We start from the raw sequence: 24,390 nt of genomic DNA on the forward strand, positions 1-24,390 counted from the left end.
AAACTTTATCCTGTAATCAGCTCATGATCCGCAATTTTAGATTTTTTTATGTGAGGTTTTTTTAATGCACATACTGTATGTATATATTTATGATTGCTGTAAACCACGTCAGTATTTGTTTCAAGGACACTGCGATATACAAATATTTTAAGTAAGTAAAATAAATAAATAATCTTACATGTTATCTGCCGTTTGATCTGAGGTTTCAGCACTATTTTGTGTGGTTCATCATCTGCAAGTGACTTCATGCGCAATTAAAAATATCCCTATTTAAAGACTGCAGTTGAAGTAGTGATTCCTTTCACAAATATGCATCCCTTCTGGAATCATGGTATTCAATGCCATTTTATCCTTACTAAACCCATTAAACACCACATATGAAAATACACAACACACAGTGTAACACAATTATATTGCCTTCAGTTTTACCTTTAAAAAATGGATAAATAAAAGGCTTATACTTCTAAAGTATGAGAAACAACGAATCAGGCATTATTGCAAACTCTCCTACCTGACTAATAAGGTTTAACAGAAGTTTCCCTTCTGACCCAACCAGACAGGTCAACAACTGTGGAATCCAAGCCAGCCATTGGATAGGGGGGACTCCAATGCAGTACTTGTCAACAGCATCTGCTAGCGTGTTCTTGTCATCGTCAAAGCTCAGTAACCAAAGGACCTAAAAGAAAAGAGCAAAAATGAAGTCCTTTCATAGGAGAATGGGTAGATGACATTTCAATATCCCCCACGTGGAAGGAGAGTTTGGGCAAAGGCTAAGTTCTGGTTTTTGCATGCTGCCACCCCCCTCACCTTTGTCACGTCCATTAATTTCAATGGGTCTACTCTGAGTAGGACTAACGCTAGATGCAATAATAGTTGGAAGGCACCCCAAGGGTTGTCTAGTCCAACTCCCTGCAATGCAGGAATCTCAGCTATCCAATGCCTCTAAGTTGCCATAACTTAAAACTTTATTTCAGCAGCTAGGGAGACAGGCTCCAAGGTTCTAAATGAAGGGAAAGACCTTTCCATTCAACAGGAAACCACTCTAGTGAGCAACAGATATCAGAGAAAGTGTGATATGACTATCTTCACTGGAATAACTTGAATACTATTGTGAGATAAGCTCTTTGTATCTTGCTCCAGTCCAGAAAGATGTAAAACAGGTCCAAAAAAGGGTTAATGAGGTCATGATTATTATGCCAAATGCTGGCAGGGAAATCCACCTTCGGCTATAAAAATAATAAACAAACAAACAATGGGATAGCTTCCAAACTATACTGGAGACAATAAATATCAGATCTGTAAGATACTTTTGTAAGCTGGAGAATTGTTATTAGGTGACTAACAAATGCAAAAAAGAATCAAAATATGAAGTCAAATCCCCTAAATAGTAATATTTGGAAAGAAGTAAGCTGGCAGAATTAAATGTAATGTGCAACAGCTGCAAGATTAAAATCAGCTCTGTTCTGCTTCACAGCTAAAAGTGTGTAGTGTTATGTGTTTACCCCAAAATGCCCATTAATACACAAATGCAAATCTAGTTTGGTAAAAACAGTACATTTTCTTTATTTTTAGATAACCAGCAGGTCACGTTTATGCACACTTTACATTTAAAACGAAAGCAGTATTGAAAGACTGCAAGAGCCATTTAGGAACTCACATTTGAATTAGTTTGGCAACTTGCCCAAACAAATCTCTCTCTTTCTCTCTCTCTTTTAAATACAGGGCACAATAGTAGTCATTTGTCAAAGATTAGGGGAGAAATCCATTTTAGAACCTTTTGGATTAAACCGAAGTTCAACTGAAGCTCAGGTGCTAGAAGCTATAATCCATTATTAAACTTCCATTTCAGCAGATAGAACTGGGTATGTTCTGGGCTACACTTTAGATTTTTTGAAACCGGGGCCACAATGACGATTGTGACATACAGCTAGTTTGGATATGTCAAGATATTCAACTGCTATATTATAATATATAGCAAGGAGAAAGCAAGGCTCTTCGTCTACCTAGCCCAACTTCCACTAGGCCCCTTTCCCAGTAAATTCCAACAGCAGTCAACACCATGCCTTCTATACACTGTCGGACCCCCATTATCCACAACTGAGTCCAACATTTGGAGACCACCCCACTGCCCACCCCTGCTCTAGAGGAAACTGAGAAAGAAAGACACCCTTCTATTGGCCTGCTTTAGCAGCTGCTTACTCCAGCTTTTCCTAATTGATATAGTCTTTCTCTACCCCAGTAACTCAGCTTTCCTCAAACTGGAGCACACCACATGTTTGAACTTCATATACACACACATTGCTGTTGATGTTGGCATCCGACTGTCTCTGGAGACAATGGAGAAGGTCCCTGGAGGTGAAGTCCAACCGCTACATTAAGCAGCACTGAAGTGACCTCAAATAAAAATAAAAGCACTGGGAACCAGGGAACCCCACAAACTGAATCTGAATCTGTTCCAGGTTTGAAGTCATTTGGATGTATACATCCAGGGTTCTTAAAGTAGGGATATAGTAATGGAGGAAGGGGAATGTGGCCTCAGGAGCATCTGGGTAGCTCTGGCTAATTGCCAGTTGGTTGTGGAGACCATTTCTTTGCCATGACAGATGGCTTTGGTAAAGGATCAGGAAAGCTAACAATGCCTGTTGTGCACCCGTCTTCAAGGATGACTATCCTCAAAATGAAAAAAAGAAGGCAAGAGAACACCCAATCTTTCGTTTCCCTAAACTCTGGTGAACTGTGCTAGAATGCAAAAGGCTGCTGTCCACACAGCTAGCATGCATGTTGACTTCCTCCAACAAATTGTCTGCCGTTTAATGCTTATGTTCACCAACATCTGCTGAAGCCCTGAGTCTGTGTTTAAAACGTATGAATCGTGCGCCATATCAGCATCCTTGTCACAACAGCCCATTCCCAACGGTATAATTTGTATGTCAGGCAGAAATGCCGGAGCTCCTCTTATAAGCCACATACACTAACACCTCTGCATTCACGGTATTTATTTTATTTTTAAAATTTCTATACTGCTTTATCTTTTTAAGAAAAATCTCAAAGCAGTTTACAGCATATTAAATCAATAAAACATAAATAAAACCATCTGAAGTAAGTCAAATATAGAGTATACAGTGGTACCTCGGGTTAAGTACTTAATTCGTTCCGGAGGTCCATTCTTAACCTGAAACTGTTCTTAACCTGAAGCACCACTTTAGTTAATGGGGCCTCCTCCTGCTGCTGTGCCGCCAGAGCACAATTTCTGTTCTCATCCTGAAGCAACGTTCTTAACCCGAGGTACTATTTCTGCATTTGCGGAGTCTGTAACCTGAAGCGTATGTAACCTGAAGCGTATGTAACCCGAGGTACCACTGTATAGTCAAAGCAACACAACAGAAAACTAAAATATTATTTTAAAGATTTCAAAATGAGACATTACAAAGGAGGTCAACTGCAGAATACATATTTAACATAGAAGGGCTGGTGAGTCTGGGCCTTGCCCCCTAGGCCAGATGGAAAGGGCCTCACCTTTGCCAAGTACTTCCTGGACTTGCTCTCATTCTGATGGCGACAGGCATGCAGGTAGCAAGTGATGGCCGAGACCCCGAGATGCAGCTGACGCTCCTTCACAAATATATTTTCCAAGTAGTCTCCCCACATCGCCCAGGCCTTCACTAGAACGTCGTGCATCTGCACAGCTGCAGAGAAGGCTTTGTTTGCTTCCTCGGACCTGGGGGAAACATGATGGGGCAGGATATTTGCTGAAGTTTAACAAGCGCAAGGAACAACAAAGATAGAATGGAATGCAACAGCAGAATCCGTAAATCAAACAATCAAGACGGTTCTTAGAAACGTCTGGAGTTTTCCATACTAAAAATAAAAATATCCCTGTGTTCCTTTGTAACAGGTCTTACCAACCTGCTCCCCACCAGATGTTTTGGATGACAGCTGCCATCAGCCCCAGCCAGTGAACAGCAGCTATAGTCCAAACATCTGGAGGGCACCGGGTTGGCAAAGGCTGCTTTATAATAATGTGGGGAAAGGAAGTAGCTGTACTTTATATCCTAGAGGCGAGAGGAAGCCAGTGCCAATTCCCCACCCAAATTATGTGTCTGCTGGATAAATTCATTCCTCCTATTCCTCAGCCTAAAGCCCAACATAGATCTATTGCAACTCCTCCCTCCGCTGAGAAACTGCACAAATCCACAGTTCCCTTCTGGGGAAGACACAAGAAACCTATTTCAGACATTATGACAATGCAAAGAAACAGGAAGCACAAGGCGTCAGCACTTCCTGTTCCTTTGCATCAGCATAAGTGTCAGAAGCTGCTCTCAGTTTTACTTAAGTTTGGACCACATAACCTGGAGTAACAGCCTGCAGCAATAAAAAAATTGATGGGACCAGGAGAAAAACATGGCAAATGGAAAATAACCTTATCTGTCAAATAGCTTATTAAACAGCTAATTAGCCTGGGTATTACTCAGCCACTTTATTTTTTGCTAACAGCTTTTCGTGTCCTAGGCTGTGCGGCGCGGCAACTTATTACTGAAGGAAAAGGCTGATAAATGGCTTGCCTTATTACGGCTTTCTACTGCTAACAACAGGATTTGTCTTTAGACTTCCTTTCTCCCTCGCCTCTCAGGTTATCTATCACTGACACCCCTGATGACTCTCTTTTATTCCTTTTGCCTTGCAGGCCAAGTGGGAAGAAGAGGGACTGCGCAAGTGACCTTTGGGTCCCAATTCAGTCAATAGCTGGGAAAGGGTAATAAAGAACGATTTTTGGCACGTAGCTTGAAAACATGAAACTGGGAGCGCAAGTTCCGACACTGTACAGGAACCACATTTTTGACAAGAGGATAGGTAAAGTTGGCACTTGAAAGTCCTTGATGGCAGATAAGCAGTGTAAATTATTCAGCCCGGCCGTCTTGATGGAGAAACCTTCTAAAGGCGCACTTGCGGCTGTTCAAAAGGAGCACATTGTGCTTCCTTGCTAAATTAATTACCTTTCCCCTATTTAAAATTCTCTCTAGATTTCCTCCGGAGAGAGGACAGTGATTCCTTCTGCCGTAAGCGATTGTGAAGCTAGGCGGTATACATTTCAAAAGCACATTGATTTTCCGCCTCTGAAGTGGCTACAGCAGAGTGCCAACGAACAGCTTCTCCTGCATTCTCAGCATGCGAAGTGGCGCAGTGCATCAAGCTCAATCTGGAGGGAGTCTGAAAATCTGCGCGGAACGGCTGACAGTCAAACTACTGTTGAACAGATGTAAAAGGTAAAGGTACCCCTGCCCGTACGGGCCAGTCTTGACAGACTCTAGGGTTGTGCGCCCATCTCACTCAAGAGGCCGGGGGCCAGCGCTGTCCGGAGACACTTCCAGGTCACGTGGCCAGCGTGACAAAGCTGCATCTGGCGAGCCAGCACAGCACACGGAAACGCCGTTTACCTTCCCGCCAGTAAGCAGTCCCTATTTATCTACTTGCACCTGGGGGTGCTTTCGAACTGCTAGGTTGGCAGGCGCTGGGACCGAGCAGCGGGAGCGCACCCCGCCACGGGGATTCGAACCGCCGACCTTTCAATCGGCAAGCCCTAGGCGCTGAGGCTTTTACCCACAGCGCCACCCGCGTCCCAGCTGAACAGATGTAGAGCTACCCTAAACCTACCCTCTCCTTCTTCCCCGTTTGGAATAGTTTCGAAAAGCAAGAGTTGTACAACTGGTGTGGCTCAGACTGTGAGCCACTTGTGGGCCCCGATCCACCAGCTGAAGACTGGTAGTCTATCTCTCTCTACTATATGGACCACTAAATCGTTGTCACAAGCTTTGCCAATGTTCTACAGGCTTCCATATTTTATATTAGAATTTCAGAGATGCTTTCACTTTCCCCCTCCCTCCTTCCCTCTCTTTGCCCTCCCCCCTTCATGTTGAAATGAACATAATGGACGCTAGCTGGGTCCTGCTTCTCTGGTTGCCGTGGTGACGCCAAGTGCCATTGGTTAATGGCACTGGGGAAACAACTGCCAATAGAGAGAAGCAATGTGAAAAGCCCCATGAAGGGTCATGTCTCTGAGTGAGTTTTTATCCCTTTTCTTTGCTTTTGCTGTCTGGGGTGGGTCATTTGGTGCTAAACCTTAAAAGAAATGTGGGGTTTGGAGAGTATGGGAGTAAGACGCACTGAATTCAATGAGACTTGCTTCGAACTGAACAGATATCTAGGACTATGTTGTTTGGAATGGGTTTAAAGAGGCTGACTGGTCCTGGGGTTTCCAGTGCAAAAGGATGGTCCTAAGCCCCTCTCTCAAAAGTAAATACCTCACTTTAACTTCCAGTTGCGATCTCTTCCATCTCTATCAGATTACAGGCCTGGTGGGGGCTGCCAAAGAGAGAGGGCAGAGAACCCCCATTTACCATTTATTTTAGCATTTACCATTTATTTTAGATCATCTCATCCCACATGAGCCTGCTTCCATAGACACTGCTACAGGTGCCACATAATACATGTTCCACATTTGTAAGAACTCAGTCATTTAATGTGTACACTTTGCAACTCCCTGCCTATTGAGATCAAGCCGGAGCCTTCACTGTACTCTTTTCAGCTCCTTGCTAAAAACACCTGCCACCTAGATGCTTAGAAAGTTGAGGTGATTTTATTGCTTAAGTGTTTTAACTTTTGATATGTTTTAAAGTAGGTTTGTGAATTTTTCTTGACTTTACTGTTATCTTTTTGTACACCGCTTTGAGGGTTTTTTAAAATGATCAAGCGGTGTATAAATTTTATGAACTAAAACAAATAATAAGAAAAATGATCCCTCACTATCCGGGCTTACTCTTAAAAAATAATTATATCACCACTGGAAAACTCAGCACACAGGTGGGCAGCTGCAGTCAATCTTTCTTCCATGCAGTGTGGGGTACAGATAATGAGCGTAATTACTCCCACCCACACTGAAGCTGTGACTTTTTCAACTGTGGCTTTTTACTTAGCCTCTGAATCACTGTGTTCTGGCATATACATTCCCAGATGTGTGCTCAACACCTAACCCAGTCATACGTACTTGTTAATCTGAGCCAAAAACATCCCCTTCAGCGCGTAGAACTCTGCAGTCATCTCCTTGGTAAAATACTTCAGATTTGTTGATTCAATAACCTCAAGGCCCTGTTCAATAGATTTTTTACACAGCAAGAACTGTAAAATATATATCACGGGCAAATTGAAACATATGAAGAAGAAGAAAACGAAGTATCGAAACTTTTAAAAGGATATTTCATGAGCTTCCAAATGGTGAAGAGTCACGCCGTCCATACCTAAATGTAACCATTTTTCTTGTTCTGAATCAGAACTGGCAATAATATCCATACTAGCGCTGTTGCAATTTGTGCACTGATATTTCACCCTTTTGCACTGTCAAGGGGCAGGGGGTCAAGCAGGAAGGAAATGTGGGCATTGGGTGGGGGAAAGGAGAAAAATCATGAAATGACTTAAGAGTAAAGGTAAAGGGACCCCTGACCATTAGGTCCAGTCGTGACCGACTCTGGGGTTGCGGCGCTCATCTCGCTTTATTGGCCGAGGGAGCCGGCATACAGCTTCCGGGTCATGTGGCCAGCATGACTAAGCTGCTTCTGGTGAACCAGAACTGCTAGGTTGCTTTTGAACTGCTAGGTTTTGAACTGCTAGGTTGGCAGGAGCAGGGACCGAGCAACAGGAGCTCACCCCGTCACGGGGATTTGAACTGCCGACCTTCTAATCAGCAAGTCCTAGGCTCTGTGGTTTAACCCACAGCACCACCTGTGTCCCTGACTTAAGAGTAGGAGGGCCCTAAATGGCCAGGTGCATCTTTTCAGAAGAAGGGAGGAGTTCCTGCCTGGCAGGCTTCAGGCCTGGCCTTTCCTTCTTCCCACCAATGTCCTGCTCCTCCATGCAGGATGGAGGATGTGATACTGCAGGCTATGGCTCCTTTGCAGGGGGCTTCCCTGAAGGGAAGGTGCTTGCAAGCAAGCAGTCCCCCACAAGACAAATTGTGGGGAGCGATACAAATTGATCCAAGGCCTGATAAAGGCTGGTTGGTCCCTCGGTTGGCGTGGTGTGGACTGATCAAGGGCTCCCAGATCAGGGCCATGGGGTGAATCCGGGAGTCTGTGCGCAGCCTTATAGTTCCTGCAGTTATCTGGGTAACCAAGTTGTTTACGGCTTTCAAAGGTAAGTTTTAAAGACAATTAAGTTAAAGAAGTGAATAAAGAGCCAATGGAAGTCTTTGAAAACCAGCACATTGTGCATAATAAAATGGCCACGCCAATCAAATTCTCGATGGCCGTATTCTATATCAGATGTGTTTTCAAGGGAAGCCCTGCATATAATGCATGACAGCAATCCAATGAGAAGTGTTTGAAGCTGGCGATCAAGCCCAAACTGGTAGAAAGCAATCTGTGTCACAATGGTGAACTAGGCCTCTAGCACAGGGGTTATTAACCTGGTCCCTACTGCCCACTAGTGGGCGTTTCAGGATTCTAGGTGGGCGGTAGGGGGTTCTACGGCACAAGCTGAATCCTCCTTCCATTGAGCACTGGTGGGCGGTAAGGAAATTTGACCATCAAGAAAGATGCATTAGTGGCCGGTAAGTATAAAAAGGCTGGCTACCCCTGCTCTAGCATCTCTCTCTCTCTCTCCTCCCCGCCCCTCTCACTCACACACACACTCCTGCAAGTGGCAACCTAATCTTTCAAGGGAAGCCCATCCAAAACAGAACACACACTAAACTCCTTGATCCCATTGAACATTGCTTACATAACCGGTGTCCTAACACCATCAAAATTCCACTGCGTTATGATGCCCCATAGTAACATGTGCCGTTGCTATACCTGCATGCACTCGTTTTTGCCCATGACTCCAGCCAGCTGGAGGTAGCATTTGACTTGCTGTCGGATCTTCTGGAAGCAATCCACAATTGGCACCGTTGGAATAGTGTGAATGCGACTCAAGATGTCCAGAGCCACATTGACCAGCCCTTGCTTCCGAGCGATCTTCCCATACTGGATAATGGCAGAGGCTGAAGCGTGGACACCCAGCATGGCATTGTTGGAGCTAGGATCGTGCTGAGTGCTGTTCTCATATGCACTGACAATGGCTAAGAAAACCCGAGAGAGCAAAACTTTTAAAATTATGTTAAATGAATTTACACATGTTCATTTTTGATTCATTACGTTTGTATCCTTAAGGTGGGATCTTGCGGAGGGTTCGGCAAGATCACTGGATCGCCTCAGTCCACAAAGCCATCTCTTCAATACCTTATGGCTCACTGAGAAATCAAGCAAGCTATGGCTTGGAACAGGCATGTCCAAAGTCCAGCCTAATCCAGCCTGGTCAGTTTAATCCGGCCCCTGTCTTGTGTGATTTGTTTGGCCCTCATGCACGCCCACTTTATCAAATCTGGCCCTCTTTGAAAAAAGAAGAAGAAGAGTTTGGATTTGATATCCCGCCTTTCACTCCCTTTAAGGAGTCTCAAAGCGGCTAACATTCTCCTTTCCCTTCCTCCCCCACAACAAACACTCTGTGAGGTGAGTGGGGCTGAGAGACTTCAAAGAAGTGTGACGAGCCCAAGGTCACCCAGCAGCTGCATGTGGAGGAGCGGAGACGCGAACCCGGTTCCCCAGATTACGAGACTACCGCTCTTAACCACTACACCACACTGGCTCTCAAGTTTGGACATGCCTGGAAGGACATGAATGAACCCAGGTTCCTCCAAGGCTCACATGCTCCCCCTTCCCCACAGCTGGAAATTTCTGACATGGGCCTGTTTAAACGAAAGCAGAAGCTTTGAAACACCTCCTCTCAGTCACATCATAGGAGGGGGTGGGACTTGTCAGCCTGGGAGGAGATTTGGCTTGTTTGTATCTCACTAAACCTATTAACACAGCATGAGTTCCACAAGCAGTTGCTTTCTCCCGGCACCAGTGATCCAATCCTTCATGTTTTGAAGTGACTCGTATCACAGCAAGAGCGGCTAATGTATTCCTTTCCTCCCGCCAGAGTCAGACATCTAAATGCTACTCAGAAAGTTAAGCTGGTCCCAAAACAGCAGCTATGTTACTGATCCTGGGCAACTTCTGAACACAATCCCAGGTGCTGGTTTTAAGCATGTAAAACCTCATGCTGCTTGGGAACTGGGCATCTGAAGGACCTGTCTTCCCATGCAAACTTGACAGATTATCTTAATTATTCTAGACCCTTCTTTGGGTGCTCCTAGCCACCAGCAATTAAATACCAGGAAAATGACTTTTTCAGATGTCCTGCAACAGTGGAAATGTGCCTGGCACCAAATCCATCAGCTTTCAGTCACCAGGTGACTATCGTTTTATGTACCCAGGCTTTCCTTATCTTGCTGGCCTGTGCTATGCTAGTTCCACTTGCTTTGTCTTGTTGTTTTTATTGAGTTTTGTTGTTGTCTGTATTGTACTATGCGACTTGATCTATTGGTAAGCTGCTCAGAAAATATTTTGATTAAAAAGCTGGATAAAAATACATATGAACTCACTCACCCACCTACCCAGTCTTGGCTCTGAATGCTTCAATGCCCAGATTAATGCACATTGTCAAATATACATGATTGTGCCTCATCAACGGGGTGGAAAAACATTCCATACACCTAAGCCCCAGCCTTATAAAGAGCCTGAAGTTTAAATCAACCAGCATCAACTGTTTTGGTGCCTGGAGATTTTTCTCCCCAGACCTGCTTATGAAAATGGAAATTTAAACTCACCCTCAATTTTTTGCATTTTATTTCTGTCCCAGGAACAGGTCTCAGATGCAACAGTTTAAAGAAATAGTTTTCTAAAAGGCTGGAATAATAAAATCACCTTGCCAACCAAGAATTAGATCACAATTCCTTATGTTTACAGATAGGTAGCCGTGTTGGTCTGCCATAGTCAAAACAAAAAAAAATTTTCCTTCCAGTAGCACCTTAAGTTAGTTGGTCTTTAAGGTGCTACTGGAAGGAAATTTTTTTTTAAATTCCTTATGTGTTTTTGAAAGCCAAAAATTCAAACCTTTTATGCGAGGGGTGGAAAGGGGAGGGTATCTTCCCCGAAATAGGATATAATGGGACTGGGGTGTTTTTACCTTGGTAATGATGTTGCCTCCACATGAAAATGCTGCTCCAGTGGGACAAGTCGTCCGACACAATTGGCAACCTGTTCCTCCAAGTTTTCACAACTGTCTTCATGTCATGCAGGCTGTTATTCCTCCCAAGATTGGCCGGCTGTAACCCTGCATTTATTTGAGCTGCTTCCTGAAGTTCAATTATTTGCTGTGCTGCCTAGGAAGATGAAGGTTGTAAAAGTTATAGCACATGTGTCATTGGTTCCTCATCAGGAAGGGGGTGAAAAGGGAGGGGGACTGTCTTAACCACATGCAGCACCAACAGCTGAGTGATTTGTTTTGCCCACTGAAGACCATTTGCACATTACAATGAAGAATGTTGAAATCAACGTCACAATATAGTTGGTTGATTTCTTTTAATGCTGTTGATCAGATTATCAAGGTTCATTATCCACCCTCTTCTAAGTAAACAAACAGGGCCATGAATAACCATTAATGCAAAACAACACACATTCCCTGGGACAGAAAAACTGCTTTAAGATCATGGCAGGGGTCTTGCTAACCCAACACCAACACCAAACAGCTGTTGTCTCCAACGGCATATAACATGCTGTTTTTGAAGTGCCACTCACTGGCCATATGGCATTATACAGACGGTGACATGTCTCTGAATTGCTTTGGAGAAGAGTAAAATAGCGGGTCTATGAAAGTTTTGTTCATAGCTAAGAAAAAGCTGATTAAATTATTTTATTTTCTCCAGGAAATAGTACTGCAAAGGCCAGGAAGCTAAACTGACCATCACAGGGACTCAGAACCGGGTTCTTGGCTTCTAGACTGAGCACTGTTCCTCTCTACTCTGGGACAACTCAGCTTACAAATGGGTGAGAGCTTACAGATGCACTAGATGCAATAGCATGTGTAAAATAGGACAGCCTGGGATACAGGCAGCGGACGTGGTGCCCTCCAGCTGCCTTAGATCAATGTTTCTGTGGTGCTAGTAAGCATCTGATACATATTTTTTTAATTTTTCAGTCTGCCACTGTAAACTTTAATTTGTTTTAGGGGTTATTTGAGGTGTGTGTGTGTGTGTGTGTGTGTGTGTGTGTGAAATCATGCAAATCCAAGAGGGCCCTTTTAAATTCTACTGGATATGACTTATGCAGAAGCCTTGGAAAAGAGGATGGAGAGGAGTGCATAAACTTTTTCTGTGTGACTGGGGAGGGGTAAGAGAATCAACCCGTTATAATGGTGCCCATAGCACACTCTCAAGTTTTCAAATGTACCTATGGATCCAAAAGGGTTGGCGACACCTAGTCACCCCACTCTGGCTTACTTCAAACAGCCCTTCCTTCAAACATATTCTGCAAATCCAATATGTACTCACCTTATGCAGGACAAATGCAATGCAGCAGCACTTTGACAGCCACCAAAAAGTGGCACAGAGTTAGATAAGCTCTGGGCAGGCCTATAAACTTTACTGGAATTCAAATCCTTCGTAGAGATGTAACCATTTACAAAGCAGCTTCTTGAGAGATGAACACTTGTCTTAGCTATTAATCAACTAAGATAACTGCCTCCCACCCCCCAAAAAAATCTGTCTACACGTACACACACAAAATAAATTAAGGAGAGAAACACCACCAGCACCTGCAAACACATAGGCACACACACACACAATCACCAGAATTTCAGCGCTCACAATAGCTTAACCTTCATCCTACTCCCATTCATCATGCAAATTTAATTTTCTAGCAGGTATTTAATCACTCACTATCTGATGCAGGAAAAAGTAATTACTGCTGAGTAGCTTCATTGCCATGCTGGCAACTTTGTCATTCACTGCCTATTTTAGCAATTTGACAATGAGAATGTATACGAAGGTTTTCGACACGCCACGCAATGCGCACGGAAGTGTTGAGAATGTATTTATCACTATTAATTCTTACAGCCGTGCGCGTGTGGCAAACTGAAATGGTAGCTCCTACTTACTGAAAGAGGTCGATGCAGCACTTTGCCTATTATTCATCTTAACTCTTTCAGACATGCTCTCATCTTAATATGTGGAAAGGCTGAAGTTTGTTATCAAGTCATTAAAACAGAAAGGCAGAAAATGCCACAAAAGGGATGCAAGGATGCATAGACAACCTCCAGTATTATCCCAGTCTGCATCTCTATTTGAACTATTTATATAGATAGATATTGTATTGCATTCGTGAGGTTATTTTAAATGGTTTTATGTATGGAACTGTTTCAAAACTTTGCTTCTTTTATGATTGCAATTGTTTAATCATTGTATATTTTATTGCTGCAACCCACCCTGGGGCCCTACAGTAAAGGACAGGTAACAGAACTAATAAACAAATAGAATAACATGTCCTGCAATATTTTTTGTTCGCTGAGTGCCATGGGGGTAAAAACAGGCATGGCATATCAAGATGAGTGTGCATGCGTGTGTATACACCTTGCTCTTTGCACGGTTCCTTACAGGAAACCTAGGAACAAACTTCCGTAGAGAGCCTGCCTGTTGATTTTAAAGACCAGCTTTCTCAGAAGCACCTCTTGCGGCAACGACAAAAAAGTTCTCTGTGCTTAGGAGAGTCCTAGATTTACTTACTAGTTTTATATACTTCATCATAAGTTCTCAGGGCAGTTTGCAGAATAAAATACAGGATAAAAACAAGCCTATGATTAAAAACAAATCAGCAAAACAATACCCCCCCCACCCAAAAGGAGGGTCTGACAACTCACAGCAATCTCTGGCTCACCTGAAGAAGGGGCGTGTGAACGTGTGAAACCACCTGAGGAAGTCTTCGCCATTCCCGGATAGCCAGGCCACTGGCCATTTCAACCAGACGCTCTATGTAGTTGAGCTGTTGTTCCTCGGGATGGCAGATTGCCAGGTATCCACGATACATATTGACTTTCCATGCCATCTCTTTGGGGCAACTCAACTCCACCTTGGGGGCAAAACAAGACATTACAATGCTTTTTGTAGGCGAAAACACTGCAAAAAAAAAAAAAAAAAAAAAGAGCGGCTGGGTTTTCAGACACAACGCAAAACCGTGCTTTCTGCTAACCGTGGTTAAAAACTCACACCACGGTTTGCAAAATTGCTCGCCCACTTTCGTTTTCCATCTGCCCAGGATTCAAGTTCCTAAGTTCACACCTGTCTCCATGATGCTGCCCTTGTGATGCAGGGGTCCAAACTGTTGCTTGACAATAGTTTGCAAGATTCGTAACAGTTAACCACATTTAGAAAACTGTGACTGCAAACTAGTTATCAACTTATGGTTTCATGGCCTGACTCGGTGAGCTCCAAACAAACCAAGGTCTGTTGGCAGACACACATGCATTAAAACAAAATGTGTCTTAGCTTAAAAAATTGGTGGACATTAAAATAAGGGAGGGAAACCTGTGGCCCTCCATACTACATTGCTCCCATCATGCCCGATGATTTACCATGTTGGTGGGAGCAGGTGGGAGTTTCTTATTTTATATTCTTTACTGAAAGATAAAAAGTACATAATTACAAGTGCACAGAGTAAGATAAGATGCAAAGAAGAAGAAATAGCACCCATACAGAAAACAAAACCAAACAAAAAAACTTGTAGACATTACAAAAAGTTATTACTGCGGTTAACCAGACCGTAACCTAATACGGCATTTATAAAAATGAATTCCAAGTATTGTTAAATTTGTCAATGACCAGCATAATGGAGTCCAGTACGTTCTAAATATTATTTTTGCTTGTATGAGTCTCAATTTGAGGTCCAGAGACACACTTGTTATAGAACTTAACACAGTTTTCCATGGTCAAGATCTCCAGTTCTTTGCACTGAGTTTATATAGGTGGCTCAAAATTGTCGCATTAAGCAACACCAGCGCCATTTACCTCCAGTGGTAAGTGGACAGTAAGCATAAATGTAGAAGCAGCATGGAGGCAATTAGGCCTCAACATCCTTGTATTTATGAAAAACATGTTTTCTGGCTTAAAAAAAATAAATCCAGAGCAGCTCAATTTACAGCTTCACTTATTTTCTCTTTAGTTCATTAGTATAGGCCTCATTACTGAAAATCTCTCTTTCAATCCAAGCTCCAGCTATGGCATGTCCGCAGTTGCTGGTGGCTGTCACGTCGATTCAGCCTGCAAGCCTTCACAACGCGAAGCTGTCAGACATGATCAATTCACTTGGCTGCAATTCAAGGCTTCAATTCTACCCTGCAATCTATTCAGTATTGCACAGCTGCAGGGGGAGGGGGGACGTGGAAACAGCACCAAAATATGATGATGATCATTATTATGAAATGATTCCATAATTATTGAAGGGATTGGGCTTCCATGAATGGGACTGTGGTTCTGTTAAAACTTTAAACCAACAGGGATTTGAAAGTGAATACCCAACAGCTGAGTAAAGTAGAGTTTTCAGGAGAGAGGACTGCAGCAGGTATCTGTACTCAGAGCGCCAGACCTCCTTTCTTAATAATGCATAAAACTTTATGTTTCCTATGGCTGCACTCAAGTTGTGGACACCCCTTCAAAGATAAAAGGCCTCCTTCATCCTGGAAGCAATCTTTATAAAGACATGTTTATTTCAACTCCCTATTTCACAGCTGAGTGAGATAATACATAGCCCGTTTCATTCCTATGCTAAATTCCTCGATATTATGTGTGTCTGTGTCTGTATATATTTCCCAGATTGTCCTTCAGGGCCTTAACCAATGCTAAAAGTACAGAGTATTCTGGACCTTTACCTCAAACATAATCCACAGTTATGAAACAATATATAGAAGCACTTGGACACTGAGAGCAAAGCTTCTTGCTAATATTTCACAGGAAGCAACATGGCTTTCCTGGGCATGGGGATGCCCCACAGAGTCAGATTTTCCACTAGCATCCACCCTAGTGCTGATGTCTCCAGATAATCCAAATCTCAAATTCCATGAAAATGTTGCTATTGATTTGAAAGGAACAGATTCACTCTACATAGCCCTTGAATTTGTTTATTTACTGCATTTCCATCTCAGGGTAAACTCTAGCCTTTGCCTGCTCCCACACATGTCAAGAAGCATAAACCATCAGAAATGGCAGCGTGTGGCAGGCTGGGAGGATGATGAACTATAGTGCTGAGGTCATGTGGCAACTCCAGCACCCACCACTCCAAGATACAATGCAACTACGCCATTTTGGACTCACAGCTGTCCATGGAGGCACAGGTCAATTCTGTGTCCAGGGCAGCGGTCTACCAGCTCCATCTGGTACGCAGGCTGAGACCCTACCTGCTTGCGTACTGTCTCGTCAGAGTGGTGCATGCTCTGGTTATCTCCCGCTTAGACTACTGCAATGCGCTCTACATGGGGCTACCTTCGAAGGTGACCTGGAAACTGCAACTAATCCAGAATGAGGAAGCTAAACTGGCGACTGGGAGTGGCTGCCGAGACCAGTCCTGAAAGACCTACATTGGCTTCCAGTACATTTCTGAGGAGAATTCAAAGTGTTAGTGCTGACCTTTAAAGCCCTAAACAGCCTTGGCCCAGTATACCTGAAGGAGCGTCTCCCCCCATCATTCAGCCCGGACATTTAAGTCCAGCTCCGAGGGCCTTCTGGTGGTTTCCTCACTGTGAGAAGTGAGGTTACAAGGAACCAGGCTGAGGGCCTTCTTGGTAGTGGTGCCTGCCCTGTGGAACGTCCTTCCATCAGATATCAAGGAAATAAACAATTATCTGACTTTTAGAAGATATCTGAAAGCAGCCCTATTTAGGGAAGTTTTTAATGTTTGATCTTTTATCGTGTTTTTATTGTTCTGTTGGGAGCTGCCCAGAGTGGCTGGGGAAACCCAGCCAGATGGGCAGAGTATAAATAAAAAAATATGATGGTGATGTGGTTGGGAAGCTCAAAGGGTACAATGCTGCAGAATACAGCTGGTCTACAGTTCATATTCAGGTTAGATTTTGACTGGTCTCTCGCTACATTTGCAAGCTCCCGTCTAGGAGTGTTCACACACAGCTCATCTCTTTCCTCATGCTGTAACCACTAACCTTCCTAGTTACACACACCCCGTAGCTTTGCATTAAAACCCAGCAAAGAACTGAAAGCTTATGCAAGCACACCAGATTAAGGCAGAACACAGAATTCTGAGCAAGGAGCTGTCGTTTGACTTAAATATGAACTTCACTGGGATTCATGCTGTGATTCTTGGGAAAGCTTCAATCAGAGACAAGTTACTATGTGTATGATACTTGAGTAAGCTTCACTGAGCCTTTTTTTATTTCTTTAAAGAAATAAATCGCATCAAGGTAGAAAAGTTCTTAAATATCCCCCCACATGCCTGAATTACGGATTTACCAGTGAGACAAGAAGGAGCTATATATTGAAACCAGTCCTCCCTTCTTTGCAGCCACTTAGCTTTATAAATGTTTAATACAGCATGAATTTCACTCAACCCGAACACACACTCAAGATATTTTAGACATGAAAAACAGAGCGCCCTGAAGCAATCTACTAGATTTTGAATGCTCTACAGCAGCCCCGGTTTTATGAAGGACTAACTCATCAGGTACACAACACACACACACACACACACGTATGTGGTTCTAGCTCATATATTCTCAAGTGGTTCCTATGAAAGGACAAGGATGATCAGAATACAAATCCACATTGCTCAGTAGAGATGGCAAAGGAGACGGGATGTACTGTATTTTTCACCCTATAGGACGCACTTTTTCCCCTCCAAAAATGAAGGGGAAATCTGTGTACGTCCTATGGGGCGAATACAGGCTTTCGCTGAAGCTTGGAGAGCGAGAGGGGTGGGTGCGCACCGACCCCTCTCGCTCTCCAGGCTTCAGGAAGCTATCAGGAAGCCTGGGGAGCCCGCAGGACTCCCTAGGCTGCGGATAGCAGCCTGATGCCCAGCACGCGGGGCGCCCTGAAGCAGAGCGCCCCGCGCGCCGGGCAGACATCCGCAGTCTGGGGAGTCCTGCGGGAGTTCCCGCGGGGCTCCCCACGCTGCGGATAGCAGCCTGCCGCCCGGCGCACGGGATGCCCTGAAGCAGAGCGCCCTGCGCGCCAGGCAGACATCCGCAGCATGGGGAGCCCTGCGGGAGTTCCCACAAGCTTGGGGGACAGCAGGGAGGCGCAGCGCCGCCATCCCGCTGTTCCCCGATCTGGTTTTGGGGGGGAAATAAAGGGGGGGAAATCCTTTATTTCCCCCCCCCAAAAAAAATTAGGTGTGTCCTATGGGACGGAGCGTCTTATGGGACGAAAAATACGGTAACTACATGGTGTGTCATAAAGGGCAAAGCTCACCTATTTGAAAACTGTTGTTTTTCAGCTACTACATTAGAACAACTACATCCTCCAACTCTCTTTACTCCAATAGAGGAGACAAAATTGCAGCTCAAAATACATTTAGGCATTTAACCTATTCTGCACCTTGACTTATTAAGAAGAAATCCCAAGGCTGCGATGTAATTCAGGTGTAAAATCAAGTCATGCTCTGCTCTGATGCCTAAACTAAGGCAATCTGATGAACCATGGTTTAGCATCTAGGGACTTTCAGGGAAGGAAGAGGCAGAGGGAAATCATACAAACTATAATTTGCCTGTGCATCAGGAACATAAACCATGCTTTGGAGTCTGAAGTATGATTAGCAAGAACCATGGCTTACGTATTATGTCTGTACCAGCCTGTTCATCATCACAGTTTGCCTGATTTGGACATCCCAACAAACTATATTTATTGCAAAACAGAAAATGAGGAAGGTAGCACACAAGCTCAAGGCACAATGCCAATGAACAAGACATGGTTTAACCATAAAATTTGAATTGGGGCCAGTGAAACACAGGCTCAACTAAGAGTCAAGCACAGTATTGGAACCATTCTTCCTAACTGCAGTTTTTCTCACATGTCTTCTGTTGCATCCATAGTATGTTTATTTTTACCCCTCTGAATTAAAATGAAAAATAAACTCATTAACAGAAAAAATGTTAAGGCATGATTTTAAACTAAAAAACACAGGTGCATCACCTGTACTATTTTAACATGCCCAGCTGCAATATTAATTGCTAGAGGCCCAGGCTGCAATTATTTTGACTAAGAACTTTGAATGATGAGCAGTCTGAGCCATTCCACTTCTGCCATTTGCTAACTAAAGCCTCAAAACATGTTTTATTGATTTCTTGTCCTTTCGGTTGCTGAGCTATGCCGTGCAAGTTCTGCAAGGCAGTGCCATTAAGGACTAACGCAGGGCATCTTGCCTTTGAATAAAGCAGTGGATGATCTATCACTAAAGCATTTTTTATTTGAAATTATGCCACCCAAACTGAAATACATCTCAATTAGCCATCAGGAGTGTTTTATGCCTTTGTTCCCAATGCTGGCTTTAAGAAAGTAAACAGAGAGACTCAGGAGGAGGAGAAGTACATCCGACCATGATGCACTTAGCTTATTGCACAAATTCTGGAGCCAAAATGAAACAAATGAAAGCTCAGAACTATTGAAAGAACCATGCCCTGTCATGAAAGAGACAATGATTCTGCTCTCTTCTCAGTATTACTTACATGTGGATATTTTGGCAGCTACTCCTATAGGACACTGGCTGACAAACCACATGCTCCTTCCCACCATTGTCACCTTCCTGAAACATGCATTTCTCCATTGTGCCTAAGTTATCAGGCGCATCAGCAGTGACTTTAGAGCTAACCAGGGTACCAAGTGAACTAGCACCAGCCCAAGACATTTTGCTACCTGAGGCCAAGGGCGATATTGATGTACAGAAGCCTCAACCGGACCTGTAACCTGGTATCTGAAATCACAATGCGAGACTATTTCAGATTATTGCATAAGCAGGAACCCTGGTTAAATCAATTAACATAAATGCTAATGTAGCTACTTACTAGGGGAATTGGTGTTCCTGAAGGGGGTGGGGAAGTGATCTCAAAGCCCACTCTAAACTGCTCAACCACAGGTAAATGATAATAAAAAAACCCTTTACATCAGAACAAGCTCATAACTTGTAGTTTTCTATTTAGGTTTTGACATCAGAGATGGGGAACCCGTGACCAACTCCCATTATCCCTGGTGACGTTGGCTGAGGTTAAGGGAGCTGCAGTCCAATACCATCTTGAAGGCCACAGGTTCGCCATCCCTGTTTTAACAAAGAACGAAGAGGAGCACAATCATCCAAGGAAGGGAATAAATAGTCCTCACTGGTTTGCTGTGACTAAGAGCATAAACAGGGAAGAGAAGGTATTTGCCGGAGGTCACCTGGTCTGAGGAGGCTCAAACACAAAAGTAAGGCAAAGAGCCATCCCAAACTAAATAGGCTGCCCATAACTCGAAGAAGAAGAAGAAGAAGAAGAAGAAGAGGAGGAGGAGGAGGAGGAGTTTGGATTTGATATCCCGCCTTTCACTCCCTTTAAGGAGTCTCAAAGCGGCTAACATTCTCCTTTCCCTTCCTCCCCCACAACAAACACTCTGTGAGGTGAGTGGGGCTAAGAGACTTCAAAGAAGTGTGACTGGCCCAAGGTCACCCAGCAGCTGCATGAGGAGGAACGGAGACACGAACCCGGTTCCCCAGATTACGAGATTACCGCTCTTAACCACTACACCACACTGGCTCTTAGCAGAGACATCACCTTGCCAACAAAGGTCCGTATAGTTAAAGCTATGGTTTTCCCAGTAGTGATGTATGGAAGTGAGAGCTGGACCATAAAGAAGGCTGATCGCCGAAGGATTGATGCTTTTGAATTATGCTGCTGGAGGAGACTCTTGAGAGTCCCATGGACTGCAAGAAGATCAAACCGATCCTTTCTGAAGGAAATCAGCCCTGGGTGCTCACTGAAGCTGAGGCTCCAATACTTTGGCCACCTCATGAGAAGAGAAGACTCCCTGGAAAAGACCCTGATGTTGGGAAAGATGGAGGGCACAAGGAGAAGGAGACGACAGAGGACAAGATGGTTGGACAGTGTTCTCGAAGCTACCAGCATGAGTTTGACCAAACAGCGGGAGGCAGTGGAAGACAGGAGTGCCTGGCGTGCTCTGGTCCATGGGGTCACGAAGAGTCGGAGACGACTAAACAACAAAAACTCTTAGCAGTATTCACTTTTAGCTCCAGTGTACTTGGAATGGAGCTGGGAGGCAGCAAGATTGCGAAGGCAGGAATGCATCTAGCTCCTCCATAGGTATTTGTCTTCACTGCAGCCAGGGAAAGTAGCCTGACTCTTCATCTTGTCCTACTGACAGATGTTTCTTGAGAACCAGGGGACTGCAGTGTGCATACCTGCGCACTTCACTTGCCTCCCTTTTCCTCTCGTCTGCTAAAAAAGCTCCCCAGACACAGGGCAAGAATGATTGGAAGCAGAAGCCAGTTGTCCGTGTTACATTTGCAGATGCTCAATCAGCATCTTCTTCCCTTGAAGAAATAATTAGGACAAAAATCTGGGAAACCTGCATGCGGAGCACGAGCTTCGCTGGCTGCTCACTCCATCACAAGGAAGCGCACCACCACCCCATAGGGTGCAGCTTCCACTGATAGGAGCTGCAGGTCCGCCTTCTAACAGTTGCTCTTTGTACAATCATGGATTAAACCGGATCCTCTGGGACAAAGGTGAAGGACACCCACCTGCACCAGCGCCTCCTTCATGGCGGTCCAGTTGGAGATGCGCCACGCACATTCCAGGACTAGGTAGGGGTTTATATGACCCTTCGATTGGCCGTACTCTGTCAGAGCTTCCCACTGGTTCAACTCTTTGGAACACCTTGAAAAAGGAACACAAGGTTGAGCTCACTGGTTAAGAGTACCTTTGCCCATTTCAAATAGTTAATAGAGGGAGTTTATTTTATGAACTTATTTGTGACACTTAAAATGCTGCCCAACCAAACAAACTCCCCTGGGCAGCTTACAATAAATATGTAAAACACAACCGAAATGCAAAGTCAAGCATACAACCGTTACAAAGGAAGAACGCCCCTCCAAATTTATAAATACTAGGGGCATGCATCAGCTCTGTGAGCACCCCAAACAATGAGGCAAATCAGGGTGATTTGAAGCAGATTTTCACATTCCTGAGTCAGACGGTGCCATTAGCAAGACTTGTTTAAGTGGATCAGGGAGTCTCCTACCTCCTGAGTAGCACTGGTGCCTTAAATTTCTTCAAAAAGGCAAATGCAACCCCAAAATTAAATCCAAGCTGACTGGAAATGCCCATCGCTTGGTAAATAGTGCTGGGGAGGAGAGAGTGGTTGTGGTTCACACTGCCTGCCACCAGTTACATGGGGAAATGTAGTGATGAGGTCCTAGAAGCAAAATTCAGGCTTCTGAAAGCCACGCTTTCCAAGGGAGCTTTCTCTGCATCGCTACTGATTCCACGTGCTAGGCCAGCTAGTCTCAACAAATGGATGTGATGGTGTTGTTGGTCCAAATTACTAAAGCTTTTTAAAAAGCTAGTACAGTGGTACCTCTAGTTATGAACTTAATTCGTTCTGGAGATCCATTCTTAACCTGAAACTGTTCTTAACTAGAGGCGTGCTTTCGCTAATGGGCCTCTTGCTGCCGCTGTGCCACCAGCACACGATTTCCGTTCTCATCCTGGGGCAAAGTTCTCAACTCGAGGTAACTCTTCCAGGTTAGCGGAGTTTGTAACCTGAAGTGTTTGTAACCTGAGGCGTTTGTAACTCGAGGTACCACTGTACCATATTTTTCAGTGTATAAGATGCCCCCATGTATAAGACATCCCCTATTTTGCGGGACTAAATTTAAAGAAAATGAGGGGAGATGTCCCAAAGTTTTTGAGCTTTTTAAAGGGGGAATTGCACACGAGCGATCACTCCAGCAGGACCATTGTTGGGGGCTGGCAAAGTGGGCAGCCACTCCCCCCATGCCACTGTGGGCAGGAAGCTCCCTAGAGTGTGGGCCACCAACCAGCTCCCCTCACATGCCACTATCCGTGTATACGAAGCCCCCAGTTTTTTGACATGATTTTTGAGTCAAAAAACCTTGCCTAATAGATGGAAAAATACGGTAGTTGTACCCAGATGTTCCTGGCTGAACCATACTTGCGCATCTGAGCACACACAACCCAGGCAGGTTTTCCTGGTTTTGGGCCGAATTTTTAAGCTTCCAAATTGTTTTTTAGTTTTTATTGCCAAAACATTTGCTAAAATGCATGGTTAAAAAGAGGCTTTAACTATGGCAAATTAAAGGTTGTTTTTTTTAAAAAAGCAAGGTGTTTTTTTCCTGTATAGCAGTTTTGATCTGGAATAAGTATGATGAGATTTGTTCAGCCAATAGCAAACGGTGCCACTGATGGGCTTGAGGCATCAGTTAAACAACAGGAGATTCAACTAAATTTGCCCATTCCTCTTCTGAATTTTATGTTCAGCCTCACATCAAATCTTTTAAGATACATCAAAACCGAGCAGTAGAACAAATTCAATTAACATACCGAATCCAATGGTCCTCCCAGAGCTGATACTCTGGGAAAATGGCAGGGGAAGCATTGCTTCTTTCATGTTCTTTCTTCGCTTTCTCCATTGCTTTCTCATAGGTTTCCTGTGCCTAGAAGAAATTAAAGAAGCTTATTTCCTCACGGGATCCTACAGGAGGCGGCACACTCTCAAACAGATGCTGCATCACTGTTTCCTGATCTGAAAAGCCAGAATTAAGGCTATGCAACAGACTGTAGTCAATAAGATCCACAGTTGCATTCAGTAAAGCTTCTCTTTCCTCAAGCAGAGGACTGGTGCCACTGATGTGCATGTATGGCCCTCGCTCCTGGATATGGTGGGGGGGGGAAATGTGCATATCACCCATCTGCGTTAATTGCAAGTACCTTCACTGCACTGCTGTTTTAGATGCCTGTTGAAACCCCCTCTATTTCATCAGGCTATCCAAGCACGTGATTTGGTGACATCTCTTTCTGAATTTGTTTTAATTGCGATCCCCACCCCCTGCGCTTAAAATATATTTGCATTTTATTTTTAACGGCATTAGGTAAAGGTAAAGGGACCCCTGACCGTTAGGTCCAGTCGTGGCCGACTCTGGGGTTGCAGCGCTCATCTCACTTTACTGGCCGAGGGAGCCGGCGTACAGCTTCCGGGTCATGTGGCCAGCTTGACTAAGCCGCTTCTGGCGAACCAGAGCAGCGCACAGAAACGCCGTTTACCTTCCCGCCAGAGCGGTACCTATTTATCTACTTGCACTTTGACGTGCTTTTGAACTGCTAGGTTGGCAGGAGCTGGGACCAAGCAACGGGAGCTCACGCGGTCACGGGGATTCGAACTGCCAACCTTCTGATCGGCAAGCCCTAGGCTCT

The 24,390-nt window shown here is 44.3% G+C and overlaps 1 protein-coding gene across 8 annotated transcripts in view; it reads right to left on the bottom strand.

The window, feature by feature from the left end:
* Positions 1–24,390, bottom strand: part of TRRAP (transformation/transcription domain associated protein) — a 158,008-nt gene that overhangs the window by 45,151 nt on the left and 88,467 nt on the right. For all 8 annotated transcript variants that reach the window (XM_053365849.1, XM_053365848.1, XM_053365847.1 and 5 more), the window contains 8 exons: positions 23,521–23,633; positions 21,699–21,834; positions 13,845–14,036; positions 11,101–11,296; positions 8,844–9,109; positions 7,043–7,143; positions 3,517–3,718; positions 512–676 (listed from right to left, as the gene is read on the bottom strand). In XM_053365849.1, the coding sequence (XP_053221824.1) occupies positions 512–676; positions 3,517–3,718; positions 7,043–7,143; positions 8,844–9,109; positions 11,101–11,296; positions 13,845–14,036; positions 21,699–21,834; positions 23,521–23,633 (1,371 nt within the window). The remainder of the gene's footprint in view (positions 1–511; positions 677–3,516; positions 3,719–7,042; positions 7,144–8,843; positions 9,110–11,100; positions 11,297–13,844; positions 14,037–21,698; positions 21,835–23,520; positions 23,634–24,390) is intronic.

Source organism: Podarcis raffonei, chromosome 14 (assembly GCF_027172205.1).
Source record: "Podarcis raffonei isolate rPodRaf1 chromosome 14, rPodRaf1.pri, whole genome shotgun sequence".
NCBI lineage: Eukaryota > Metazoa > Chordata > Lepidosauria > Squamata > Lacertidae > Podarcis > Podarcis raffonei.